Source organism: Cyrtonyx montezumae, unplaced genomic scaffold (assembly GCF_038088225.1).
Source record: "Cyrtonyx montezumae isolate F1298 unplaced genomic scaffold, pur_monq_1.0 scaffold_10, whole genome shotgun sequence".
Lineage (NCBI taxonomy): Eukaryota > Metazoa > Chordata > Aves > Galliformes > Odontophoridae > Cyrtonyx > Cyrtonyx montezumae.
This window is the reverse complement of record NW_027071826.1, coordinates 24,821,039-24,844,765: the sequence shown is the minus strand read 5'-3', so window position 1 is coordinate 24,844,765 and position 23,727 is coordinate 24,821,039. Positions and strand designations below refer to the sequence as shown.

Below are 23,727 nucleotides of genomic sequence, written 5' to 3'. Positions count from 1 at the left end.
ACGCGTTCTGTTTGGTATGCGCAGGATATCCCTGAGCGGATGGCGGACATCTCGCCTATTGCTTTGAAAGTGCAGGAAGAAGCCCACCCGACGCGCGCTCCCACGCGAGCAGCTGCCGCACAGCCGCCCGGCCCGGCCCGAGGAAGGCTGCAGCCGCCCCGCCCCGCCCCGCCGCAGCACTCGCGCGGAGCCGCTGCCCGCCGCGTGCCCATTGCTGGGAAGCCTGCAAGCTTACTTTCGTCTGAAGGCTTGTACCTAGGAGCAGCCGTCCCAGCAGAAGTTAAACAGCGACTGCCGACAACCAGCAAGGTTCGCGATTGTGAGCATTCGTTGAAATAAACGCGCTCCTTCCTATGCGTTCCGAGCAGTCTGCCCATGTCCCGCTCGTGCCAGTTAACACTTTACAGCACGTAAGCATCGAATCGTACGACTAAGCGGCCCCTATAGTGTCTCTTTTTGCTCGTTTGCTTTTTAATTTCAGCAGCGTTTTGTTTAAACCCAAGGTAACCCGCAAGCTGCAATTGCAGACCGAACACACCGGCGGTCCACCTGCTCCGGAGACGAAAGGGACCGCAGCGCCCAGCGCCGAGGGGACACGGCGCTCTGCTGGGCCGCTCTCCGGCACCGGCCGAGCCCGGCCCGGTCCGGCTGCTCGCCGAAGCTTCCGATCCCCGGTAATTCCCGATGCTGTAACCCACAGCCAAGTCACATCGTGACGCCTCAGAATGAATCTATCTGAAATAAAGTGTTCGAAACACGCAGGTAGCAGGGATACGGAGAAATACGAGGGCCGGTTTTGAGGGGCGAGCGGCAAAGGCAGGCTAGCGGCGCGCGGTGCAGGGAGCCGGGCAGGGGATGAGTAACCCCGGCCGGGGCTTCGCAGCCGGGAGCAGCACCGCAACGACTTCCCAGCGGCTCCAAGGAGCCAGCCGCCAGTGCCGTCCGAGCAGATGGAGGCGGGATGCGGCGCGCGGCGGGGGCGGAACGGCAGCACCTGGCGGACCGGGTCGGGCCGGGCTATACCCAGCGCAGGGGCCGCCCCGCCGGTGCCTGCTCCCTCCCTCGCTCCCACCCCGGCCGCCCTCGCCTGCCCAGTGCCCATGCGCCCCGGGAGAGGTTTAAGGCGGGCGCGGCGGCGACTGCGACAGAGCGCTGTGGAAGTGCTGCTCGGTGCGGATAGCGGTCGGGCTGCGTTGCGCTTCTCTTTGTGTCTGGGAGAGTACCCCGCCGCCATGAAGCTCGTCCCCCTTCTCCTCGGTGTGTACCGTGGCTAACGGGGTGGCCCGACCCGGCGTCACTCGACCCGGTGCGACCCGCTCTCTATCTCTCTGCAGGCGTCTTCCTATTCTGCGGCATAGTGAGCGGGAGCGACAGCTCGGGTGAGTGTGCGGCCCTGCCGCCCCGCACGGCGGCGGGGGGGCTTTGAAAACCTGGCGTGTGTCCTGGGGTATGAGAGGAGTGAAGGACGTGTGGGGGGGGAGGTGAATGCAGAGGTACACAAGGGTGTCTAGAAGTGTTTCCGCGCTTGTCCCTCCTCGCGTGAGTGTTGAAGAGCGCCGGTGACAAATGTGCCTGCCTGGGGGAGTGTCGAGTGAGTGTGGGTGTGCGTGTGCCGGGGCGTCCGCGCGTCGACAGCGAGAGGATCCCCAACGCGTCCCTGCCTGCATCCACAACGCTTATGCGCATCCGCACCGCCGTCATTGCGACCTGGGAAGCGAAGAGCGAACTGAACGCACCTGGCAGTGCTGGAGCCGCTACGTGACCTGACGGACTGCATCCCCGCTACTGGGAACCGGTGCCCGCAACCTGTCACGCCGAGGGAATCGCAAGCCACGGGAAACGCTACAAGAAGCGCCCGACGGGGGCGAGCCGCGTGGTCGCCCCTTGTAGCGCAGCCTATCGCCGAGGGCGGGCGGGCAGGAGCCCCGGCACAGCGCCCGCGCGGTCATCGTCCTGCCCGCCGCCGGTGAGTGACCCGCGGCCTCTGGCCGATCGCTCGGGGCCCCTTCGGCAGGGATTATAGCTCTGAGTCACAGGACCGCTGTGACTGAAGAACGACTGAAAACCTACAGCAACCCCAGTTCCTTTTCTTGTTTTACAGGTGCGTCACAGGTGAAAAGTCAACAGAAAACAAATGACAAGTTTTTTATACCGCTTTCTCCCAAGGCTGGAGAAGAAACCTCTAACCAGAAGGTATCTGGAACCAACTAAAGTAATGCTAAGGGGACGGTGGCAAATGTTATTGAGCTAGAAGCTTTCATAAACTTTACGGAAAAAAAAAATTACAATTCTGCCATTCAAAGTTATGCAAGAACATTGAGTTTCCTTGAATATCTACCTTACTTAGGCTCGTAGCTACTCAGGAGATCTTTCCTCACATTTCCCTTTTAATAAATACACACAAATACAGCTGAGTACAACAACTCTGGTTGTCATACAGATGACTGTATAGGTGTATGAGCATTGACATATGACAGTAAGTGAACTTCTTTTGAACAGGAAACTGCAAACCTTGGACTGAAATAAGTAATACTGCCCTGATGCTTTTTAAAATTCCATTATTCTTCATACCAAGATATGTACTTACTTTTTGTAATGACAAAAACTAGCATGCAATCTATGGACACGCTTTCCAAAATGTAAGCAGGTGTATTTCTATCAATATGGTCTTCTTCTGCTACAAAGCTGGTAGAAATATTTATTACCTCACCTATAAATCCAGGTTTGTCCAAAGCCTCAAGATTACAAAAAAAAAAAAATCAAAATCAAACCTCCAAGTCTTCCTGTTCTGATAAGAAATTAAGTACTGTATAAAAGAGGAAAAAAAAAAAACAACCCTATTTTATGGCCTATAAAGCTATCTTAGTCTTATAAGTCCCTGACACTTAAATAACCTACATAGACTATTTGTTTTTCTCTTGCATTAAGTCTACTTTTTCAAAACAGTACATGGAAATTTCAAGGTTAGAGCTCAAATCTCAGCATGGATTTTATTTTTCTAGAGTCTTACTGACTCTTGTCAAAAATGAAATGAGGACTTCTTATAGGCGGGCACAAGTCACTGCTATTGAGAGCAAATCAGGGTGCATGGGATGAGGCAACAAAAATAGCAAACTGATGGAAGGACTGAAAGCATGGTTACCAGACAGATGTGGCAGCACAGAAGTGAGCCTTCACTTTTTTCTTTTTTTTTTTTTTAGGTCAACAGTGAAGGAAGACATTCATCCCTGCTTTTAAATATGGCTTGAAACAGGAAGAAATGCCGTTTGTTTGGGTTTTTTTGTACACTTCTTCCAGTGTACCCTAATGTAGTGTGTTTCTGTAGGGCTTAAAGAGTGTGTGCCTTGACAGAGTGGGATTATGGTCTTTTTTTTTTTTTTTTTTTTACAGACTAACATGTTATTTTCACATGTTCAGAGGTTTCTGCTTTCTGTCAGAGTGCAGAGTGGGTAGAGGTCTAGGACTGAGTCCTTTCCTGTTATTTGCAAGCTTATCCTTCTTCCTTCTAAAAAAAATGCGGATTTAGATCTTAAGTATTCGTGAACTTGATTAGAGTATTGGGTCACATAAGTAACTAGAGAGACATTTCAAGCACTACTGCTCTAGCATTCTCAGTCACAGTGATTATAACACTTGGGCTTTCTCTCACTTACTGGTTCTGCAAAGATGAGCTACCTTGGATATGCAAACAAAAACAACCATTCTTAAATTTGAGTAGCAATACCTCATGAAATTTATGGAGAATGATTACTATGTAAGCTGACAGAGATCTATTTTGTATGATCCAGTATTCAGGTATGATGAATGCATTTTAAGTTCATATTGGACTGCTTGTGATTTTACAGAGTTCATTAACTAACAGGGAGGAACAAAATCACTGCAAAGCTGGTACCATTAATTTTAACTTTGATACTCAGTACTTACTATCTGATAGCATTCCTGACATTGCTAATGTTAGTTCCAAAATTATAGCTTAGGAAGCTGTATCTACATAGCAAAACAAAATAAACTGCTTTTTAATTAACAGCATAAGTACCTGAAGTCAGTGTGTGTGTTATGAGACTCTCTTTGCTGATTCAACTGAGAAATGAGCTGTTAAAGTTCCTAGCTGTGTTACGTTAGCTTTCTACACAGCAGCAGCTTGGTGTCTTCCCTCTGGAGTGCCTCTTTGGTGATACAGATGAGCATCTTTAGGCAGCCAGTACGTAGAAAATGTATTGGGCTACAGGGTGCTTTTGTTTTCATGTTGAGAAAAACACAGCCAGATTTCTCTGTGATCAACCACAATTTTCAGTGCTATCATAAATGTAAAATGTTAGTTTGACACAGTTGTATTTAGTGAGTATCTGCTAGTGAGAGAAACACAGATCTCCAACAAATAAGAAGTGCGTTAATTAGACATCCAATTGTAATCATATGTGCAGCCTGCCAAGGAACTCAAGTCAGGGTAAGTACATTAGAAGTGGCAGGTATTATAAACTTCCTGTGGTGTTTAGCACTTTTGGAGGCTGAAAAAATGTTCCAGAGTACACAGCACAAGTTGTACTACAAGACTGGATTACTTTTAATGCTCATCACAGTGATTCCTCTAAGCTTTCTGGCTGCTGTTTGATGGCCACACTAGTTGTGACTTGACGGACATTATTTCATAATGAAACAACCAGGGAACTCAAATGCAGAGTAAATTGAGTTCTTGCAGCCTAATACCAAATAACTTAGCACTTCTAACACTGAAAGTGATGAGCTTCTTGGTATAAGCATGGTCATTCTGCTTGTTTTGCAGACTTTTGTTTTTAAGGCAAAGATGAAATACTAAGCATGGAGAGGATGTGAGTAGGTACGACTGTGTAAGTCCTTAAAAAAGCTTCTTTATTCTTAGAATACTTCATAAATAAGAACTACTGAAGTGCTTTAGTTTTACTAAATAAACAGCTGTTATTTTGAAAGGAAGAAATGAAAAAGCATTTCCTGCTTTTTTTTTTCCTTCAGTTGGACTATATAGACATACTTAACATATTTAAGTAACACCTTAGTGCTGATGAATAGCAGCTAAAGCTTTTTAGGAAGATGTAATTAGATAGCTTATTGTAATTTACATATAGCATTAGTGAGGAGTAGGTATATTTAAAAAGCAAAACTACATGTATGTTTTGTAAACGTATGTTAAATTTATGCAGCAGGAGTGAACAGACATGCTTCTCTGTGCATTTTTAGCTGTAGATGTTCTGATTGTCAGCTTTAAAGTCAGTGAGATTAGCAGGAAGCTCCACGGCAGTGTGATCTTTTCCATCTGCTGATCAGGAACAGCATATGCTCCAAAAGCATTCTTTCAAATAACAGCAGCTTATGCTGGGGTCAGCAAACACTCTGAGTGAAGAGTGGAAAGGGTGGGCAGGGAAGTAGGCACGAGGTGGAACGCTAATCCATGAAATGCACTCTCACAGTGCGTGCACCTCATCATTATCTAGACTCCTGCTCTCAATATCATAAAAAGATTGTAGAAGAGGTTCTTGCACCTAGCAGTGCTTAGTGATGGCAAGACTTGCTCTTAGGAATTTCAGAATAAATATCTAGTCATGAGTTGAACTTACGATGATGAATTGATGTTGATCTAAACTAAAACCCTAATTTGCTATTCTACCAGACCGCACCATTTAGCAGTAGGAAGGTAATTAAACATATGAGGTAATGACATCTAAGTTTTCACAAGATAAAGTTTCAATCTGTCAGGCAAAACTTAACACTGGTGTACACCTGTCTGCACGCACATGTGTATGAACATGTAAGCACTGTAAAAGCCAAAGGATGATAATCTGGTGAGCAACTTTCAAGAAAAAAAATTTTATGTGAAAATAATAATGTGCCTAAAATGAATAAATAATTCTGGTCTTGCTGGATGAATCTTAGAATTATCTGCACAACTGTAATGATTTAATATTCATTGCAATTAGCTGATATGAATGTCTGAGAGGCACCTAGTCTTGCTGGAGCTGGGAGATGGATACACCCTTTTTGTTTTTACACTGGCTTCAGCAGGATTTATTGGGGAAGCTCAGGGAGATGCTGCTGTTAACTTGTTCTGTGAATGACACTGGACAGAGCTTCCCAGGCAGTTTGCAGATTGCCCACAGCTGAAGAGCACTGTGAGGATGTCTGAGTCTTTCAGTTCCTGTCCCAGAGAGTGTCACTCCCTCCTGTGCCCACCAGCCCCATAGGTTTTTCCCCTGGCCTTTGCCTCTGTAGTAAACTAGTACATGTTGTGAATTGCTGCTACTGTTTTCCTCTGCAGTGTTTTCTGAGTATTATTTTAATTTTCAGTGTTTCCTGTACTTTTCTGTCCCTTCTTTTTCATAAATTAAGAACTGTGTGATAGTTGTCATAGCTGCACAGTTATAAGTGCCAAAGAGACCTTTACAGACATACCGGAGCACAGGATGAGACGCTGTACCTAATTTCAAATTCAGACAGTCCTTTGTATTTGGAAACAGAGAAGCTTGCTTAAGAACACTAACATCAAAAGAGAAGATTTTTCAGGTCACAGGATTTTTCTTTTTCTTTAGCTTCCACTGCTATCACGTGCTTTACAAGAGGACTTGACCTCAGAAAGCAGACAGAAGATGTCCTCTGTCCAGCAAACTGTCCTCTGTGGCAATTCTATGTCTTTGGGGATGGAGTTTATGCCTCACTTTCCAGTGTCTGTGGAGCTGCCATACACAGGTAAGTCAGATAACTGTTCATCTATGCATTAAGCAAGTTCATATATAGATGCTAACCTTTTGATGCCATCATAATGAAGATTCTTATGGACTTTAGAAAGCTTCCTAATGTAACTGGAAGAACAGAGCTTAACTTAAGGGGGGTAAAACTGGGTGGTTTGCAAGTGTCCTTGAAAAGAATAAAACAACTAACACTGAAAAGCAGCAGTCAGGCTTTCTCTGTAAGGTAACTTGTTTTACTGTACTAGCAGGCTTAGATGCATACAGTAATTAATGGGATTTTTACTTCAGTAGGACATCTTTCCTGAAACTTAAAATCTCTTGAAGCCTCTACACAAACAGACCTAGGTGTGATTTGGGTGAATGTGATCTGTAAAGGACTATTTTTAGCATTTCATTTCTTTGCTGGTCACCAGTGAAACCTTCCCTGTTTGCTAGGCAGCAGCCTTAAACCTTTCCTTCCAGTGGCTGTGGTTCAACTGCCACAAAATCTGGGGGTGTTTTTCCCCCCCTCCCCTGCAGACCAAAGTTGTCTCGACTAGCTGAAGGAGAACAGCAAGTGTTGTGGCTTAGCTGCAGCAACTGCTTTACTCCAGTTTTGCATTTACTATGCCTTAGCAGAATTACTCATTAATTTAATCAAGAATTAGCAAAAGTAATTTTTCTATAAAGTTATCAGAATTGGAATCAATGCTTTTACACAAGGAGATACAAGAAATAAAAAGTTCAGGTTTTTCATATGTATAATAAAGCACATTCATCTATACATCACTTAGCTCTCCTCTTAAGTTTGTACCGTATGAACTGTTCACTAACTTTCTCCAACCCAGAAGCAAAAGATTATGCAATATTGATATTTTTTCCCTACAGCATTACATCAACATACACTTTCTGTGAAATGTGCAGTTTAAAAAAACAAAACAAAACAAAAAAAAAACAAAACAAAACACAAAACCGTTTCTAACTATCCAAGTGTTCTAACAGCAACAAAGGGATTAAAATGTATCTGTCCTTCTAATCTGACTCTTCCAGTAAGCATGCCAGTGTAAATGAACTAAATTCATCTTCTGATTTAATTGTAGTTTAACACTATTTAGAAGGGGGGGAACATATATAGTGTGTGAATATATATATATATATATATATATAGTGTGTGTGTGTATATGTATATATATGTGTACATACACACATAGGTGAAAGATTCTTCTGTTTAGGAGAACTGCTGTTTTCCTGAAGGACCTGTTTTAAGCTAGGTGCTGCTAATACTATCCCATATTTTACATTCGGAACAGAATTTACTACCAATAAGCATTTTCCCAAACTATGACAAGTTGTAGTCAGATTGGATTGCTGGACGGAGGAGAGGGGATAGTTGTTCAGGTCTCAGCTGATTTCACTGCAGTCTACTAAAGACAATTAAAACATGCCAAAGATGTGTTCCCTTCCAGCTCTGTGTTGCAATGGCTGAACTCCATCTTGGTGTCAAAGTAGCTCAAGATGTTGCTAATAGGCAATTATACAATGATAGAAGTTTCTAATTACATACGTTTAGAGAATTTCAGAAATTTCTTCCAAATAACTGAAACAACCACATCTAGTTTAAAACTGTATTTGTCATATATACTGCATGGTGAGTGCAGCATGGCTCTATGTGCCTTAAGTAGTGTTGAGGACTAGGTATGGGTCATGACTGCAGCTGATTTTGACAGAAAGCACAATCACACAATTATCCTCTGTTTCTAGAAGCATGGTTTCAGGGAAGAGTGCTTATTAGATTTTTTTTTTTTAAACTGAAGAACAACTATGAGCACGTCAGTTCCTCTTCCCCCATACCCATGCCAGTTTCTGTTGAGCTGAGGCTCAATTCCTAAACTTTTACATGCACCAAATAATGCTTATTCCTGTAAGTAATTATACTATGATGTGGTCATTACTGCAAGAAAGTAATACATTGTGCATTTTAAACAATTCATCAGAATGTAGCTGTGAAGAATTCTGAATGCTATATATGACTGAGCTTTCTGCCAGCTTTAGTTTGTTACACTTGGCTTTTTAACTTTTTCTCTCCTTATTTTACATGTAATTACTCTCAGGAAACAGAATATTTATTTAATACTGTTCTTTTTCTGGGCAGAAGAATGAGTTTTATTTGTCAGGGAAAAGAATTGAGAGCCTCCTATTAAACAGACACTATGCAAGCATAAAGAACTGAGTTAAATCTACCACTGAGTGATTAATTGGATTAATAATCAGAAGGTCAAATTAAGGACTCAGTTCTCAGTTTGTGTGGTTCTGTTCTACTGCCAATTCTGCTAAGTGGAGACCTAACAATGCAGTCTTCAGATGCTAAATAGGCATGCACATTTTTCATAACTAGTCACAGGCTGGGAGCACTTCTAAATAAACATCAAGGTCACACAATCCAAGTGAACAAAAGCAAATTGTGATTTTACCGATGTGGCTATAAACAAACTACAAGCACTGATGGCCCCTGAGCAGCTGTAGCATTTGCTACAAGACTACTGATAGAAGGGTTGTTTGGCCAGGGGAGCTGGACTTCTGAGCACCAGTGGATCCCCTGGAAAACTTAGCTGCACAGGCTGCTTCTGCTGCTGAGCATTCTTTCTTGCCAAAAGCAATATATGTGCAGTGGAGACAGAGTGAGCAGAACCTAGAGGGCCAGAGGATGCTGGCAAGAAACCCAGAACAGCTCTGTGTTGCTGAGCTGATGGTAGTCAGGGAGCAGTAGGAGGCTGCAGCTTGGACAAGGGAATGGGGATCCTGGAGCCATGGAGAAAGGTGAATGATGTGGAAAGAGCTTGATGTATCTGCCAGTAAAAGGGTGGAAAGATAATCTGTCTGTCTTGTCTGTTTTTTTGTCCCCTAAAAATAATTCCTTTCATCCAAGAACACCACAGGAAATGCCAGTTGCTGCCAGTTGCTTATCACAGTTAGCAATGGTAATGGGAACTTCGGATCAAAATTACGCTCCTAGTGCAGCAGCTCTTTCTGCCCTCCTGTGAGGTCAAAAATCAGACTGCAGACCCCTACACATGTATGATTAATGTTACTATTAGTGTAAAACCATATTGTGTGAGACTGAGCAAATGCTTAGCTTCTGGTCTGCAAGACTGAATCCTCTCAGTATGTACTGCTTCTAACAGTCTACTTGCAGCACTGCTGCCCTTATGCTCAGAGCCTTTCCTTAGAGTACAATGCTTTGTTAATGTTCAAATCTCTCTCATCGCTCTTTATTAGACAGTAAGGAGAAACGTGAAATGCTGTTTGCATTTGCCTTATTATTTTCATCTGATTTTTAAACTCAAGCATTCAGGATAACTTTAATAAAGCTCCTCTATTATTTATCTAATAAAAGATAAAAAGGTATCTGGAATTGCCATCATAATTCTTTCACGGTATAAGAACAAATATATATATATATATATATATATAACCACAATTCCATACAGAAATGCAAATCAGGTCTGTGAATGTATTTTAAGTAGGCCACAAGGAGATTTATGTGGAAACTGCTACTGAAACCCAGAGCTCACGTTACCATAAATATGTACAAGATATTCTAAACTCCAGTCTTGATTATTTTGCAGTGTTTTAAATCAGATCAGGTTGGGACCTCTCTTCTAGCAGGAAACCAAATAGATAAGAAAAGTAAACACAAAGCACATGTTGCTGCATTTTGGTAGCCTTGAAACAGTTGTTTATATCCCACAGCGTTGTGCCCCATGCTACAAATCATTAGCTTTTTCTTTCCATTTAGACAAGCTCTGCATTGAATTTTGGCCCCTAAAAATAGTATCCATTCTCTCGGTAGCATATAAAAAGAAATCCAAAAAGAATTTCCAAACCCCTGACTGTCCCAACAACGTAACCTCTCTGCCTGCAATAACAAATGAAGTTCCCTTTGGGCTGCTTTTAACCCTGAAGTTTCTTAAGCGCATAAATCTGTTGTTCTCTTGGATGTCTGTATGGTCCTGTAAATCCATATAGTGCTGACAGTCTCAGCACACAAGTATCAGCAAGGTTTTCAAACTACTCTGGCAGGCAATCTCAGAATGTGTTCATTGACCATGAAATGAAGCTCAACAAAAGATATAATGATAGTGGCCTTCTCTAAGGAGGTTTTGGGCTTAAATCTCTTCCCAGTTTTAGAAAACTTCCTCAATGTTTTCGTGTCATTTCTACATTTCTGTATTGACTGCTCTAGGGTGGTAGTGGGGGTATAATAGTTTATAATACTGAAAAGGACTCTGTATGATATTTTTAATCAGTAAGCCTTTTGGCTTTTTTAACTTAACCCATTATAGCTGTGTATTTAAGATGTATTAAGATGTACTGTGGTATACTTTAACTGACAAAGATGGGAAATTGTTAGCAAATCATGTCTAAGTGTTCCAAATTCTGAAGTTCCTACTCTGCCTTTCTGTCAGTGAATATTACTCAGCTGTATAGCATTTACTGTCAATATGCTAGTTCCAGGTGTAAAAAGAAAGCAATTAGGAATATTACATTGATTATTAACTTGTGTTCTGTTTATTAATTTCCAATATCATGCTTTAATTTTTACGACATCCAGGCTCTGTTCCTGTATGTATTAGTAATTCTGTGGTTGCTGTCAATAATGTGTACAATTTCTAACTGTACTCTGTGTGGATGCATGACACAGTATCTACCATAAAAATTAGTACTGCAGGTAGTATTTTCTTCCAGGTTTTTTATCATTTTGCAGTAAGCATGCCTGATTTTGTTTTAGTTACATATATTCATGAGCCGTAAAGAATTTAAATACATTCTTGCTGTAGCTCTTTCATTAGAAATTCTGCTTCAGTGAGAACAGCTGGAATTTTAGATCTTCTTGGTATTTATTTCTAAGTCTGTGTGATGTCCTGCAGAATAGCTTCTCCTAACAGTCTTCTCAGATCCTTCTAGTTAGTTTTAGCATGAATGCAACCACCTGCCTAAATAGTATCTTTGTCAGGGGACTACTGTTCGTATACAGTGTCTAATGATTATATAACTGTACTTTCTTGTAATTAAAATGTCTGATTTGTAGTAACTTTTCTTTTCCTCTCTCAGAGGGGTGATCACCAATGCAGGAGGAGCTGTAAGGGTACAGACTCTCCCAGGACAGGAAAACTACCCAGCTGTAAATGCCAATGGGATCCAGTCTCAGGTGCTCTCTAGATGGGCTTCATCTTTCTCAGTGACTCGTAGGTGGATCACTTACTATTCTGCAAACTGTATTCCAGATTTAACAGAAGTCTAGGAAACTTTTTCAGTGTGCTTATATACACAAATTATATGATTGGTATATGAAATGTAGCAAAAAAAGTTTCACTAACTCATTTCATCTTCCTTTTTTCCTTACCATTTGCTTGAAATCTGTTCCAGCTAAATTAGTTCTTCTAGATTATACAGGAAGTCTCTAGGCTACTTCTAGTGACCCGCTGGAATACAGTATTCTACAAGCACTCAATTTCAGCTAAATATGTTGAAATAGTGTTAATTCATTCTTCTAACATTTTAGCAGGTACCAGCAGCCCAGCCCTGGAAGCAGTGGGACGATCAGTGTCAACAGCACGGCCTGCTACAGGTACCAGTCAGATCTCTCCAACAATGGAGGTCTCCTGTGTTAAGATGTACTACAGGGCATGAGTCCCTGACTAACATGCTACGTTTCATAGGAGTTATTTATAAAGAAGAGAACAGATATGAAATCAATTTCTGTGTATCTTTTATCAGGAAAAGGAAAAACTGCTTATAATCAGATGATTCTGATTTCAGTAGCATTCATGTAAATGAAGAAATGAATGAATTTGGAAAAGTAATCCAGGTGACATAAAGGAAGGAAAGAGGCTGTGAGCTCATGGGATATTCATTCCTATTAAATGACAGAGAAGATGGATTATGCATTCCTTTTTATGAAAGTACTTAACAACTAAGTGCCATCAGGATTTACGAAGCAGAAATTTAGATGCTATGTGAATTTCTCTCCAGAAAATCCACCAGTAAAAGGCTAGATCAGTTTTTATGAAGGCTAGTGGCATATGTGTATTGGACTTGGATCTCATTTGTGAATAGAACATCTGCTTTGCAGTTTAAGTCCCAGTTTGCTCCCAAAGCACAAAAACTGTCCTTGTACAGCAAATAGCTAACTGAGAAATAGTAGTACTTGGGATGCTGAGCTACAGTGATTTCTACAAAAGCCCTTCTGTATACATTTCAGTCATCATCTAGGCTGTTGTAGAAAGGAAGGTTAAATTGTTTCACTCAAAAAAGAATGTTCTCCAAGGAACAAAGAAATAGGACTGCAACTGTAACTAAACTGACTGAAGGATGAGGCAGCACCATGCCAATTTTCACTGAGGACAGATTGCAATGCAATTCTTAGAGTCTAAGCTTCTTCCACACATCTTATTGTTCTTTAATGACCCATGCTGTTGTATCCTTTATTAAAGGCAAGAGACCTAAGAAGCCCCTTGAGAAAAAGGCTGGAAACAAAGGTAGGAATTCACAGGTTTGAGTTCTGAAAAACAAAATCCCAACATGTATTTGCTGCTAAGTAAGTCTAACTATTTTGAATGCTCACAGACTGTAAAGCTGATATTGCATTTCTCATTGATGGAAGTTACAACATTGGTCAACGTAGATTTAATCTGCAGAAAAACTTTGTTGGAAAAGTAGCTGTAATGCTGGGAATTGGAACGGAAGGGCCTCACGTTGGAGTTGTACAAGCCAGGTAATAGCAGACCTATACAAAATATAACCAAGTGACAAATAAGAGAAGTCAAGTAATGTATGTTTTGCAGAACAGTATTTGCTCAATAATGGCAAAAGAACAGCTTGGAGCATTGTTTGTTATGCTACACTGAGAGATATCCATATGAAGACATAACAAACTTGATAATTTTCCACCTCTGTGACACTTAATTGTGTCACTTTCAAACACACAAATGCATTTAATTTAACATCTGGCACAATCAGTTTTTTTCTGTATGCATTTTAAACCTACTATTTTCTGCTGCTCAATAAGCTTAATAATTTTGCTGTTCTTAATTTATCCACCCTGATAAATAATTCCTCTGTCTAGTGATTGAGTAAATTATTATGTAAGAATTATTCTCAACATTTTTGAAATAAAATAAAATAAAATAGGAGTTTGTATGAACAAGAAGAAAATGATTCAAACTCAAATTTAGCTTACTAATACCGCAGAGGTATGAAAAGTTGACTATGTAGTTCATTAATGTATTTTTCTGCAGTGAACATCCAAAAATTGAATTCTACCTAAAAAACTTCACTGCTGCGAAAGAGGTTTTGTTTGCCATAAAGGAATTAGGGTTCAGAGGAGGCAATTCCAACACAGGTGAGTTCATACCTCAATGAAAATAGAAGTTACTACTTTACATAAGTAAAAACATGTTTCTATGTATACTTGTGCACTGAAGAACTTAGAATTTAGTTTTTTAAGAAAGCTTTTTAAATGCTTTATTTTCAATTTCATTTTCAGTTCAGGTTGCTTATTGTATATTTTATTAGTGCAAATATAATTTCCTCTGTTTAAACAGTAATCAGCTTTTCAATCAGAGTGGTATTGTGAGACAGTTTTTTTGTCAGAAAGGATTAGCATTTCTTTCCTGTTCTGTGGCAGTGGCTAACTAAATAGTAAGTGGTTGTGAAATTTGGGTATTTGTCAAATGAGGAAGATAAGCTTTCCAGGTATGTTGCATTTCATAAACTAAATTTAAGTAAGTTGCTTCTCAACTTTGTTCCTTTGAATTCATTTAGCAGGCACAAATATTTCTGCTTAGCATAAAGCAGTACCTTTAGGGAGGCAAATTTGCTTTTAATTAATTTATTTTTTTGATGGGCAATAAGTTCCTCAAGCTTCATAATTACTCAAATATTCTGACATGCTATTTTCTTGGTTTGCTGAGATACACCTGTAGTCATAACTAAAATTCAGCACAGTTTTATCTAGAAAACTAGTGCCAAAATGTAACTGTATTATTTCTTCGTATTCTTTTTCTGTTCAAAACTAGGAAAAGCCTTGAAACACACAGCTCAGAAATTCTTCTCTATGGAAAATGGAGCACGAAAAGGAATACCCAAAATCATTGTAGTGTTTCTAGATGGCTGGCCCTCAGACGATTTAGAAGAAGCTGGTATAGTGGCCAGAGAATTTGGAGTCAATGTGTTCATTGTATCTGTGGCAAAACCCACAACAGAGGAACTGGGAATGGTACAAGACATTGGCTTTATTGATAAAGTAAGAGAATATAATTATTCATTTTTCATTCATGCATATGACTAGATAATGTACTTCATGCTAGAGTTCTAATGAGCTAAGTCTTACACATAAAATAAAAGATATTCTCTCTCAAAAAAGAGGAAAAATGAAAGAACTAAGAAATCACTGGGAAGTCTAAAGTAATCAGTAATAGAAATTTGAATAAGCCTATTAGTTTCTTCTTATTAAATTACATGCAGCTGCTGGGTTATTTTCTTGGTAATGGGGCTGCACAAAGGTACCAAAATGCTGTTGCCATCCTCCCAGTTCAGAGTCTTGGCCAAGCTGTAGCTCTCGGACTTGGTATTTCATTAGTTATCACATTTGGAGAGCTGATTTCAAATGTAATCCCCTTCTCAATTACCTTGCACTTTACATGTACGCTATAGAAAGCAAAGGAAAAAATACTTAACCTAGACGTATACTTATACTCAACTGTGTCTGTATTTTTGTTATAGATTTTTTTTTAAGTGCTTATGATGTTAAAAGGTAAAATACAGAAACCTAATTTTCAGTGGGTAAGGAAAAAGGCAAAACCTCCAATCGTTTGGATAGTTAGTAGCTAGAGCTTAGTTCGTTTTCCAAAAACATAATTAAAATTTCAAGTTCTTAAGGTTCTCATTAATAAAATCAAATTTTCTGAAATTTGTGGAGGGAGCTGGGGGCAAGCTTGACTGTCTGTTTACTTTCTGCAGAGCCTATTCTGGTATTTGCCTTTTGACTTTTTGTTTTCCAATAGGCTGTCTGTCGCAACAACGGCTTCTTCTCTTACCAAATGCCCAGCTGGTTTGGCACCACCAAATATGTAAAACCTCTTGTCCAAAAATTGTGTTCACATGAGCAAATGTTATGTAGCAAGACATGCTATAACTCTGTCAACATAGGCTTCTTGATAGACGGTTCTAGCAGCGTTGGAGAGAGCAACTTCCGACTCATGCTCGAATTCATCAGCAATGTTGCAAAGGCTTTTGAAATCTCGGATATTGGTTCCAAGATCGCAACTGTTCAGTTCACGTATGATCAGCGTACTGAGTTCAGCTTCACAGACTACACCACAAAGGAAAAGGTCCTCTCTGCAATCCGGAACATTCGTTACATGAGCGGTGGCACTGCTACTGGTGACGCCATTTCTTTCACAACCAGAAACGTATTTGGGCCAGTGAAGGATGGAGCAAACAAAAATTTCCTCATTATTCTGACTGACGGTCAGTCTTACGATGATGTTAGAGGACCTGCTGTAGCTGCACAAAAAGCAGGTAAATGATCTTCAATAGGCAGTGGGGGTTGATTCATCCCATTTCTGCTGTATTGTCCGTGATAAGATTTTAAATATTAAACAAAGCTGTAGAGAGCAAATGAAGTACCATACTTGTCTTAAGCTTAGCAGAAAAGAAGCTCTGAGGAACTGTTTTACATTCAGATGAAAAATGGGGAGTATGAAGCCAGGTGTAAGTAGACTCACTTATTGCAGCTTTGTTTAAAATGAAAAAAAAAAAAAAAGAAGAAAAAAAAAGACTACACTTAGTATTTTCTTCCTAAATAAAAGAGAAATTAATAGATGAAAAATAAAAAGCCACGTAGTGAAGCTTCAACCAGTGACAGAATAGCATCCAATATAGCATTATTTCTGCTCTCCATCATAGATGGGAAGAAATAAGTAATTTTGACCAAAAAGCCTCTTGGGTTTCTAATGCTTGAAAACACAAAGCATTACATGCACAAAGGATCCAAATGTATTTTCAAAATTCTTCTTAACAGTAAGTTTTGAAACACAAGAATCACTATGTCACTTCTACGTTCATATTTATCACTGAAAAACATCTAAGATTTTTACTGGTAAGATGTACTGTATTTCTGTCAGGGTTCTTACTTAGACAAATACTTAATTCCTGTTATTTAGTGGCAAAATCGAATCATCTTTGACAGACTGCAGATATATAGGAGCAGTATTTTCTGATGTAATTTATTTAATGAATGTAGAAATTCCTTGTTTTTATTGCAGCCAAAGACAAAATGGTTTTATGTATTTTCTTTCTTTGCTGTGCTCTTACGTTTTAGGAATAACAGTCTTCTCTGTTGGTGTTGCCTGGGCACCTCTGGATGATCTGAAAGATATGGCTTCTGAACCAAGGGAATCTCATACCTTCTTCACTAGGGAGTTCACTGGATTGGAACAGATGGTTCCTGATGTTATTCGAGGCATCTGTAAAGATTTTTTGGACTCTAAGCAATAACATAAAAATCTACTGTTGGATAGTTTCTGAAACTAAGAATTATGAGATTGGATTGGTCCCTCTTAAATACACAGTTTTATTACATATACTATCATCACGTAAGGGAAGGAGAAGGGCTACTTTCTGTAGTCAGTTAAGGGTCTTGTGAGCTTTTTAGAAGTTGTACTTGATATGGGAAGGCAGAATTTGGCCAACAGCTATTATTACTTCCAGTACATTTATAGTAGCCTGAGTTTTGAAGCTATGCATATTGTGCACTTATGGCTATCAGTTATCAAGCAGAGGAAACAATAGAGTTCAGATACTTTCGCTGTCACTTCCTAGGTGCCTTCTTGCAAGTTAAAAATAATACAATTCTAAATACACAATAATATATTCTGTGAACCTTCTATAGTTTATGATTCTGTATCTTTTCAAGGAGTTCTTCTGATAGTGTGAAGCATTTTCAGTGCTTCAGTTGTGCAACACCCATTAGTGCCAGGCAGCTTAAAAAGAGGTCTGATGGATGTTTCTCTAGTTGAGATAGAATTATAGAGAATTACAGAGTCATTAAGGTTGGAAATGACCTGTGAGATCTCCAGGTCCAACTCTAACCCATCCCCACCATGCCTATCACCCATCTTGCTATGGTGAACAATACTGCCATCTGGTTGGTGACATTTACACCAAAAGGGATTTATTTACACCCACAGATTTGCATGGTTCTATGCCATCCCCCTGGCACAGATTCTGAGAAGCGTTTACAGCACAACAGTTCTCTTTGTGGGTCCAAGTCCTAAATATTACAGTTTCCTACACCAGTGAAGTGAACAGGGATATTCCTCATGTATCCAATTACCTGGATTTTCACAAATAATTATTCCAGATGGGAATTTTGGGTAAAGGGATTAAATTAGAACATCCACTGGGGAATGAAAATAGTCAGACTGAAATCCAAAGGTATCTCAAACCTTGAAACATGACGGGTTTATATAGGATTACACAGTTAGAGAAGAGAGCAGACGCAAGTGGGATGTGGTAATTCACAGAAGAAATTCTAGTCAAGTCTAGTCAAATGCTGTAAAAATGTTTTTGGAGATGTGTTTCTCTAAAGATGAAAGAACAGTCTTCCTGAAAAATGGCCTTAACTTTATTATGAATCTAGAAATATATTGATATTTTTTATACATGTGGTTAACGTTATAAAATTGTTTACTGAATTCTTCCAGATGCCAGGAGTGAATAACAGACTTCAAGCATTCTTTAGAAAATAAAGGTATTTTTGCAAGTAAAATACAATGAAGAAAACAAAAACAGCACTTTCCCGGTACTGCAGAATTTCCCTTTTTTTTTCTTTTTTTGTGCTATTGATAGTAAAGTTCTTAGGTATGGAGTGGCACTGAAGGGATTATATTCATCAGGCTTTTGTTGTGTATTTTTAAATAACTTATGACTGGCTATATATTACACTAAACAGGAATGGCAAGGATGCCTTGTATTTTTCTATTCATTGTTATCCTTTATGTTGTTATGTGTTTATAGAAAAGAGTATTCAGCTATTGCTGTATAAATTTATATGCAAAATCAACTTTTTCAAAAAGTTTAACTCATTTACCTTAAATTTTTATAGAAATATATGTATTGCAAATAACTGGGACTACAGATATTTCAGTGTCCTGTAATATAAAAGTCTTTTTATAATGAACCTCATACAGTACAGCTTCAATAAGTATGTCATGTTTCCTCTCTAAATTACTTTAAATCTCGCCTTGAGATGGAGAAGGAAAAAAAAAATCCTAAAATCATCCTCAGACACCAAGGATACTTACACACATTTTGTTGCCGTTGTTTTTTTAATTTGAATCAGTCAGTACCAAAATTTTAGTAGTTGTTTACGTTAAATATGGTGCCAGTTGAATTATCTAAATACAAATCATGCACACTGGCTAGCACAATCACATTTTCCCTCCCAATTCACTTCTCCTGTTGCAAAGAAGATGGCAGCTTTACTGATGTCATTCCTTCATCAAGGACAGAGAAGGTCTGGATTTCCAGAAACTGCTGCACCAAATGCCCAAATATTTCCATTTCACAGGAATAGTGATGACATTATTTGTACTCTCATAGAGCCCAATTACACTGAGGTAAGAAACAGCAGGTACAGAAAATACTTATATTTAAATATATTAAGTTTATACAGAAGCAAGTATTTGCAAGAACAATTTTGATCTGGAAGTAAGGTCTGTGAGCAACAAGGACTGAGAGCTAGTGAGATACAGAGCCAGAGTGAAAAGGATGCGAACTGTGCTGTATGTATGTCAGTTTGGAGGAGTAACAGCATGGTACAGAGTAACAGATACGGATTTGAAGCTTGCTTCTGAGTGAGCGGAAAAGTAAAGCCACAGCATGAGGGTTCAGCTTTATGCTGCTGGACCAAGCAGTAAAGCACAGTTGCAGCTGCTGTCATTCTTGCAAACTCCATTTGGGAACACTGCTGCAGGTATTAGGAGTGTGATTCAGGACCGCTGCCTGTATCTGGTGAGAATGATCACAGAATCATAGAATGGCTTGGGTTGGAAGGGACTCCAAAAGGATCAGTGAGTTCCAAGCCCCCTGCCACAGACAGGGCCCACCAACCTCCAGATCTGGTACTAGACCAGGCTGCTAGGGTATGGGACCATAGGATGCCCTTTTTTTCCCCACAGCAATCTAAACGTAGCAAACATCCACCTGCTGTCCTCAAGAAACGGAAGCTACTTTTAGTATCACAAAAACTTGCAGTAAGGACTTCAGCCCTCAAGCTCAGAAGCACAGGAATCTCACTACCAGAAGACCAGGACGTCACCTTTTAAGCATTTTAATCCTCCCCTGACTATGCATTGCCTTGTAGATGCATCTTTTGACAGCGCGATGCTTTCCACTTAGTACTCTCATCTGACACGGGTTGTATATAGGAAAAAAAGGAAGTAATTGAAGGTCAGCGTGATGCAGAAGTTTTTATGCTACCAGGCACTTCGTGTCATCTTTCATATTGCATCTTCACATGTAAAAATGTCTCAGAAGTTGACCTTTATTACTCTTGGTAAAACTATTAATACTTAATCAAGAGAACGAAAATAAAAACAAGAAATAAAAAAAAGAGAGATGTCCTGAAATTCTCGAGAGAAAATGTTCACTTTGAAGGAATTTACTACTCTGGCTTTCAAAAATCAATGCCAAGAAAGAGCTACAACAGTAACCAGCTAACAACCATTTACATCAAAGCTCAGCAATCATACTTCTCTACACCTTCTGAAGTAACTGGGGGAGAAGGAAGACACGAGGGCTCCTACCTTGGCTTTCATTTTGAACTTAGGAACTAGAACAGTTTCAGCAGAACAGTACTTTCTCCCATAAGTGTTTGCAGTCCTATTTGCATTTCATATTAGCATTGCCACATATGCCTTCTCTTCCATGAAGTATGGCTCCACACAATACAAATATCCTGTTTTCATCTCTGAAGAACATAAGTGATGACAACTTAAACACCTTGATTTTGGGCCACCTTTCTAATGGGGCAGCTTCTCAAGCTCCCTCAGTCACTGCTTTCAGATGCAGAGATTCTGGTTTGCTCAGCACTTCCTTTCATTAGGCTTATGGGCAAGTTAGCTCCAGTAAGCAGCAAAGCCACAAAAATCACAGAAAATTTCTCTGTTGCACGCAAGTGCCATAGGAGGCCAGAGCACTGTCATAGAAGATCAGCTTGTATCTTTAACAATCTGTCTGGAAGCTGGAAACTTAGATCCCCAGCCTAGTAACAGCAGTCCAAAGAAAACCATGCTGACTGGTTTTGGTTTGGACCTAGGACAGGAAACAAAGGATTTTCTTGAGAAACTGAACCAGAGCGTGTTTGAAAAGCTTGCAATCAGCTGTCATCCAAATATAGTCACCAAATAAACAGAAACCTTGACTGAACAGTTTGTAATCTAAGGAAGAGTATTTTCCAGTTACGTACATCTGTCAACTGCGGCACAAATTCTTTTACTCAATTTGGCTTCCAGCAGGGACTCTGCCTGTGGTTTCAGCTGAAGGAAGAATAGGTCCTGAAAATTTGTGGTCTACGATAAAATCCAGAAGTTTGATTTATGCTTTGAAGCAAACTGCCCATTTTAAATTTAATCTCATTAGGATCATAATTTCCTTTCCTTTCAAGTAATCAAGTTCAGTTAGTGAAGAATCCTCAACTCTAAGCCATTTTTATTACTTTAAAGACATTTATTGGTTTATTACTATAACGTTTATTTATATTTATCTGTGCCTGCATACAAACCAGTACCACATCCTTCCTATTTTTCAGGACTAGGAGAATCTCTAGCCATCCCTGGATAGGGAATGCTAACACAGTGAAGGAAACAGCACTGCTTCTGCAGTCCATTTATGAATGGGGTGGGCAGCGCTGCTCCCTTGCTGTGGAGCAGCCTACCCTCAGACCCTCAGTCCCAGGGCACTGTCCTGGAAGCCATCTGCTTTCAGCTTGAACCTCCCCAGCCTCAGGGTAGCAGTGAACTTGCAGCTGAACCTCACACTGGACCAACTCCTAAGACACAGCCATGAGAATTCTGCATGACTGTTTTCACTAACAAATGCTAACTAAACTTTTCCAGCCTCCACTGAGGTCAGATACAGCCTTTATAACTTTGCAGTAATCAGAATACAGCAGAATGTAAGCAGAGGGATAACAACTATTTTTCTGCCCTGGTGTACATGATCAGATTACAATACAATAAACAATTCTCTGCCAAGGAATACAAGTAAAAGAAAGACAACTTCAAATTAAAAAAATTGGCAAAGTTTATGAGAAAAAATACAATACTTATTTACTGATAACTTTGAAGTGAATAATGTTTTTATTTAAAATAAGCTTTTTAATTGTATAATTTGTTTGATTAGGAGCTTATTATCTGTAAGTAACTACAGCAATTCTCTGACGCTCTTAGGTATTTCAATAACGTACTTGCTCAGTGAAGTAAGATACAATAGCTTTATCTCACCTGAAGCTTCTAACTGCTATGAAGCACACGATGTTGCCAGGCTGACTACGCATTTTAATTAGAGCTAGGGACTGTTCAGAAGCAAGACAAAACTCTTGCACAGCACACAGCAAGGACACGCCTGCAAAGACTACTTAGTGAACTCAACTGCTCAGGTCTAAACAGGGACCAGAGGGAGCTGCATACACAATTAAAAGAAAATAACCACAATTAGTTGCCTCTTCAAGCAAAGAGAGAGACACACACAAAAAAGCTTTGAGCAGAACATAGATACACAGCATAGAAACAATCAGATGTTAGAGAGGTCACTGGGAGTACAGAAAGTCCTTCAGCCCTGTGATAAATTCTTCTATGCAGCCACTGCTAGCATATCATCTTAGTAGAAAGCAACACTTATGTTCACAGAGGCAGTCAGACTATCAAAGGCAAAAGATTCAAAGCACCAACACACAAAGCTAAAATACAGCTCCTGCTTCATAAACAACTACCACAGAAACAGAGTGATATCAAAAAGCACTTGATAGGATTTACTGTCACTAAGATGCCGTATTATTCCTAAGAACACAGGAAACTTGCAGGTAAGACAATCCAAGGGAAACCTTTGGCTTCAGAGCACTGCACTGCTATGTACCAGGTGTGCAGAGACAGCTGTGCCCGCACACTGCTAATTCTGAATGCACACAGCTGTGACCTCAACAGCCGCAGTGCACACTGCTTGCCCCAGGGCCCTCACAAGAGCCCTTCCCCATTGAGCAGGAGCTCTTTAGTCTCACTCAATTTAGACGCAGAATTCCCATATTTAAGAACAAACTTCTTTCCTTGGAAAAGCTTTCCCTTTGGAAAGAAAAAACAACACCAATAAGAAAAGCACCCACTCCAGGGTACAAAGTAACAGCGATAAAGACACCTGAAAGCACAGGAAAAGACCTGTAACCCAGCAACAAAGCAGAGGGGGGCTGCCCTATCTCGCGGTGCCACTCTCCCTGCAATAACACGAGGTACGCACGCCGCGTTCCTGACGCAAAACCTTCCGCCCAGGCCTCCCACCCCGCGCCGGGCCTACTCACAGCTCGCTGCCGGCTCCCGGCATCCCGGGCCCCGCTCGAAGGTCGTCACCGCCGGCCCCGGGTCGGCCCCGGGTCGGCCCCGGGTCTCCCCCGGCCCTGAGGCGCTGCCCTACTCTGATGAGGAGCAGCTGAACGCAGCCCGGCCCGCGCGTGACGGGGAGCAGCGCTTCCCGCCAAAGCCCTCGAGCACCGCTCCACGCGGGCACGGGCCCCGTCTCGTTTCTTCACGATCCATTTGTACAACACTCTAAACTCCATCCCAAGCTCCTCCAGCACCTGCAGGGCAGAAGCGCGGGTCGCAGACTGTACGCTCCCACCGACCTCTCTTGCGTTTCAGCGCTACCCCCGGGCAGAGCAGTGTAAGCACGCTGAGTGGCATGGCACGGCACGGCA

The 23,727-nt window shown here is 40.7% G+C and overlaps 1 protein-coding gene and 1 long non-coding RNA gene across 3 annotated transcripts; both read left to right on the top strand.

Moving 5' to 3' along the window:
• The first annotated feature begins 1,100 nt into the window (after window positions 1-1,100).
• Window positions 1,101-18,536, top strand: COCH (cochlin). Of its 2 annotated transcripts, none has more exons than XM_065753596.1 (11): window positions 1,101-1,257; window positions 1,335-1,379; window positions 6,561-6,717; window positions 11,811-11,944; window positions 12,262-12,327; window positions 13,193-13,237; window positions 13,326-13,473; window positions 13,997-14,100; window positions 14,777-15,003; window positions 15,764-16,280; window positions 17,083-18,536. In XM_065753596.1, exons 1-11 carry the CDS (start codon window positions 1,101-1,103, stop codon window positions 17,256-17,258), a joined length of 1,776 nt encoding a protein of 591 aa, XP_065609668.1. In that variant the 3' UTR covers window positions 17,259-18,536. The 2 variants fall into 2 exon arrangements, with proteins under 2 accessions (XP_065609668.1, XP_065609674.1); XM_065753602.1 differs by having other exon boundaries at window positions 1,163-1,257; window positions 12,265-12,327.
• LOC136059429 (uncharacterized) lies at window positions 1,925-3,509 on the top strand. The gene is made up of 3 exons (XR_010623214.1): window positions 1,925-1,966; window positions 2,102-2,193; window positions 3,201-3,509. It is a non-coding gene; the product is annotated as an uncharacterized LOC136059429 (long non-coding RNA).
• Window positions 18,537-23,727: the final 5,191 nt, after the last annotated feature.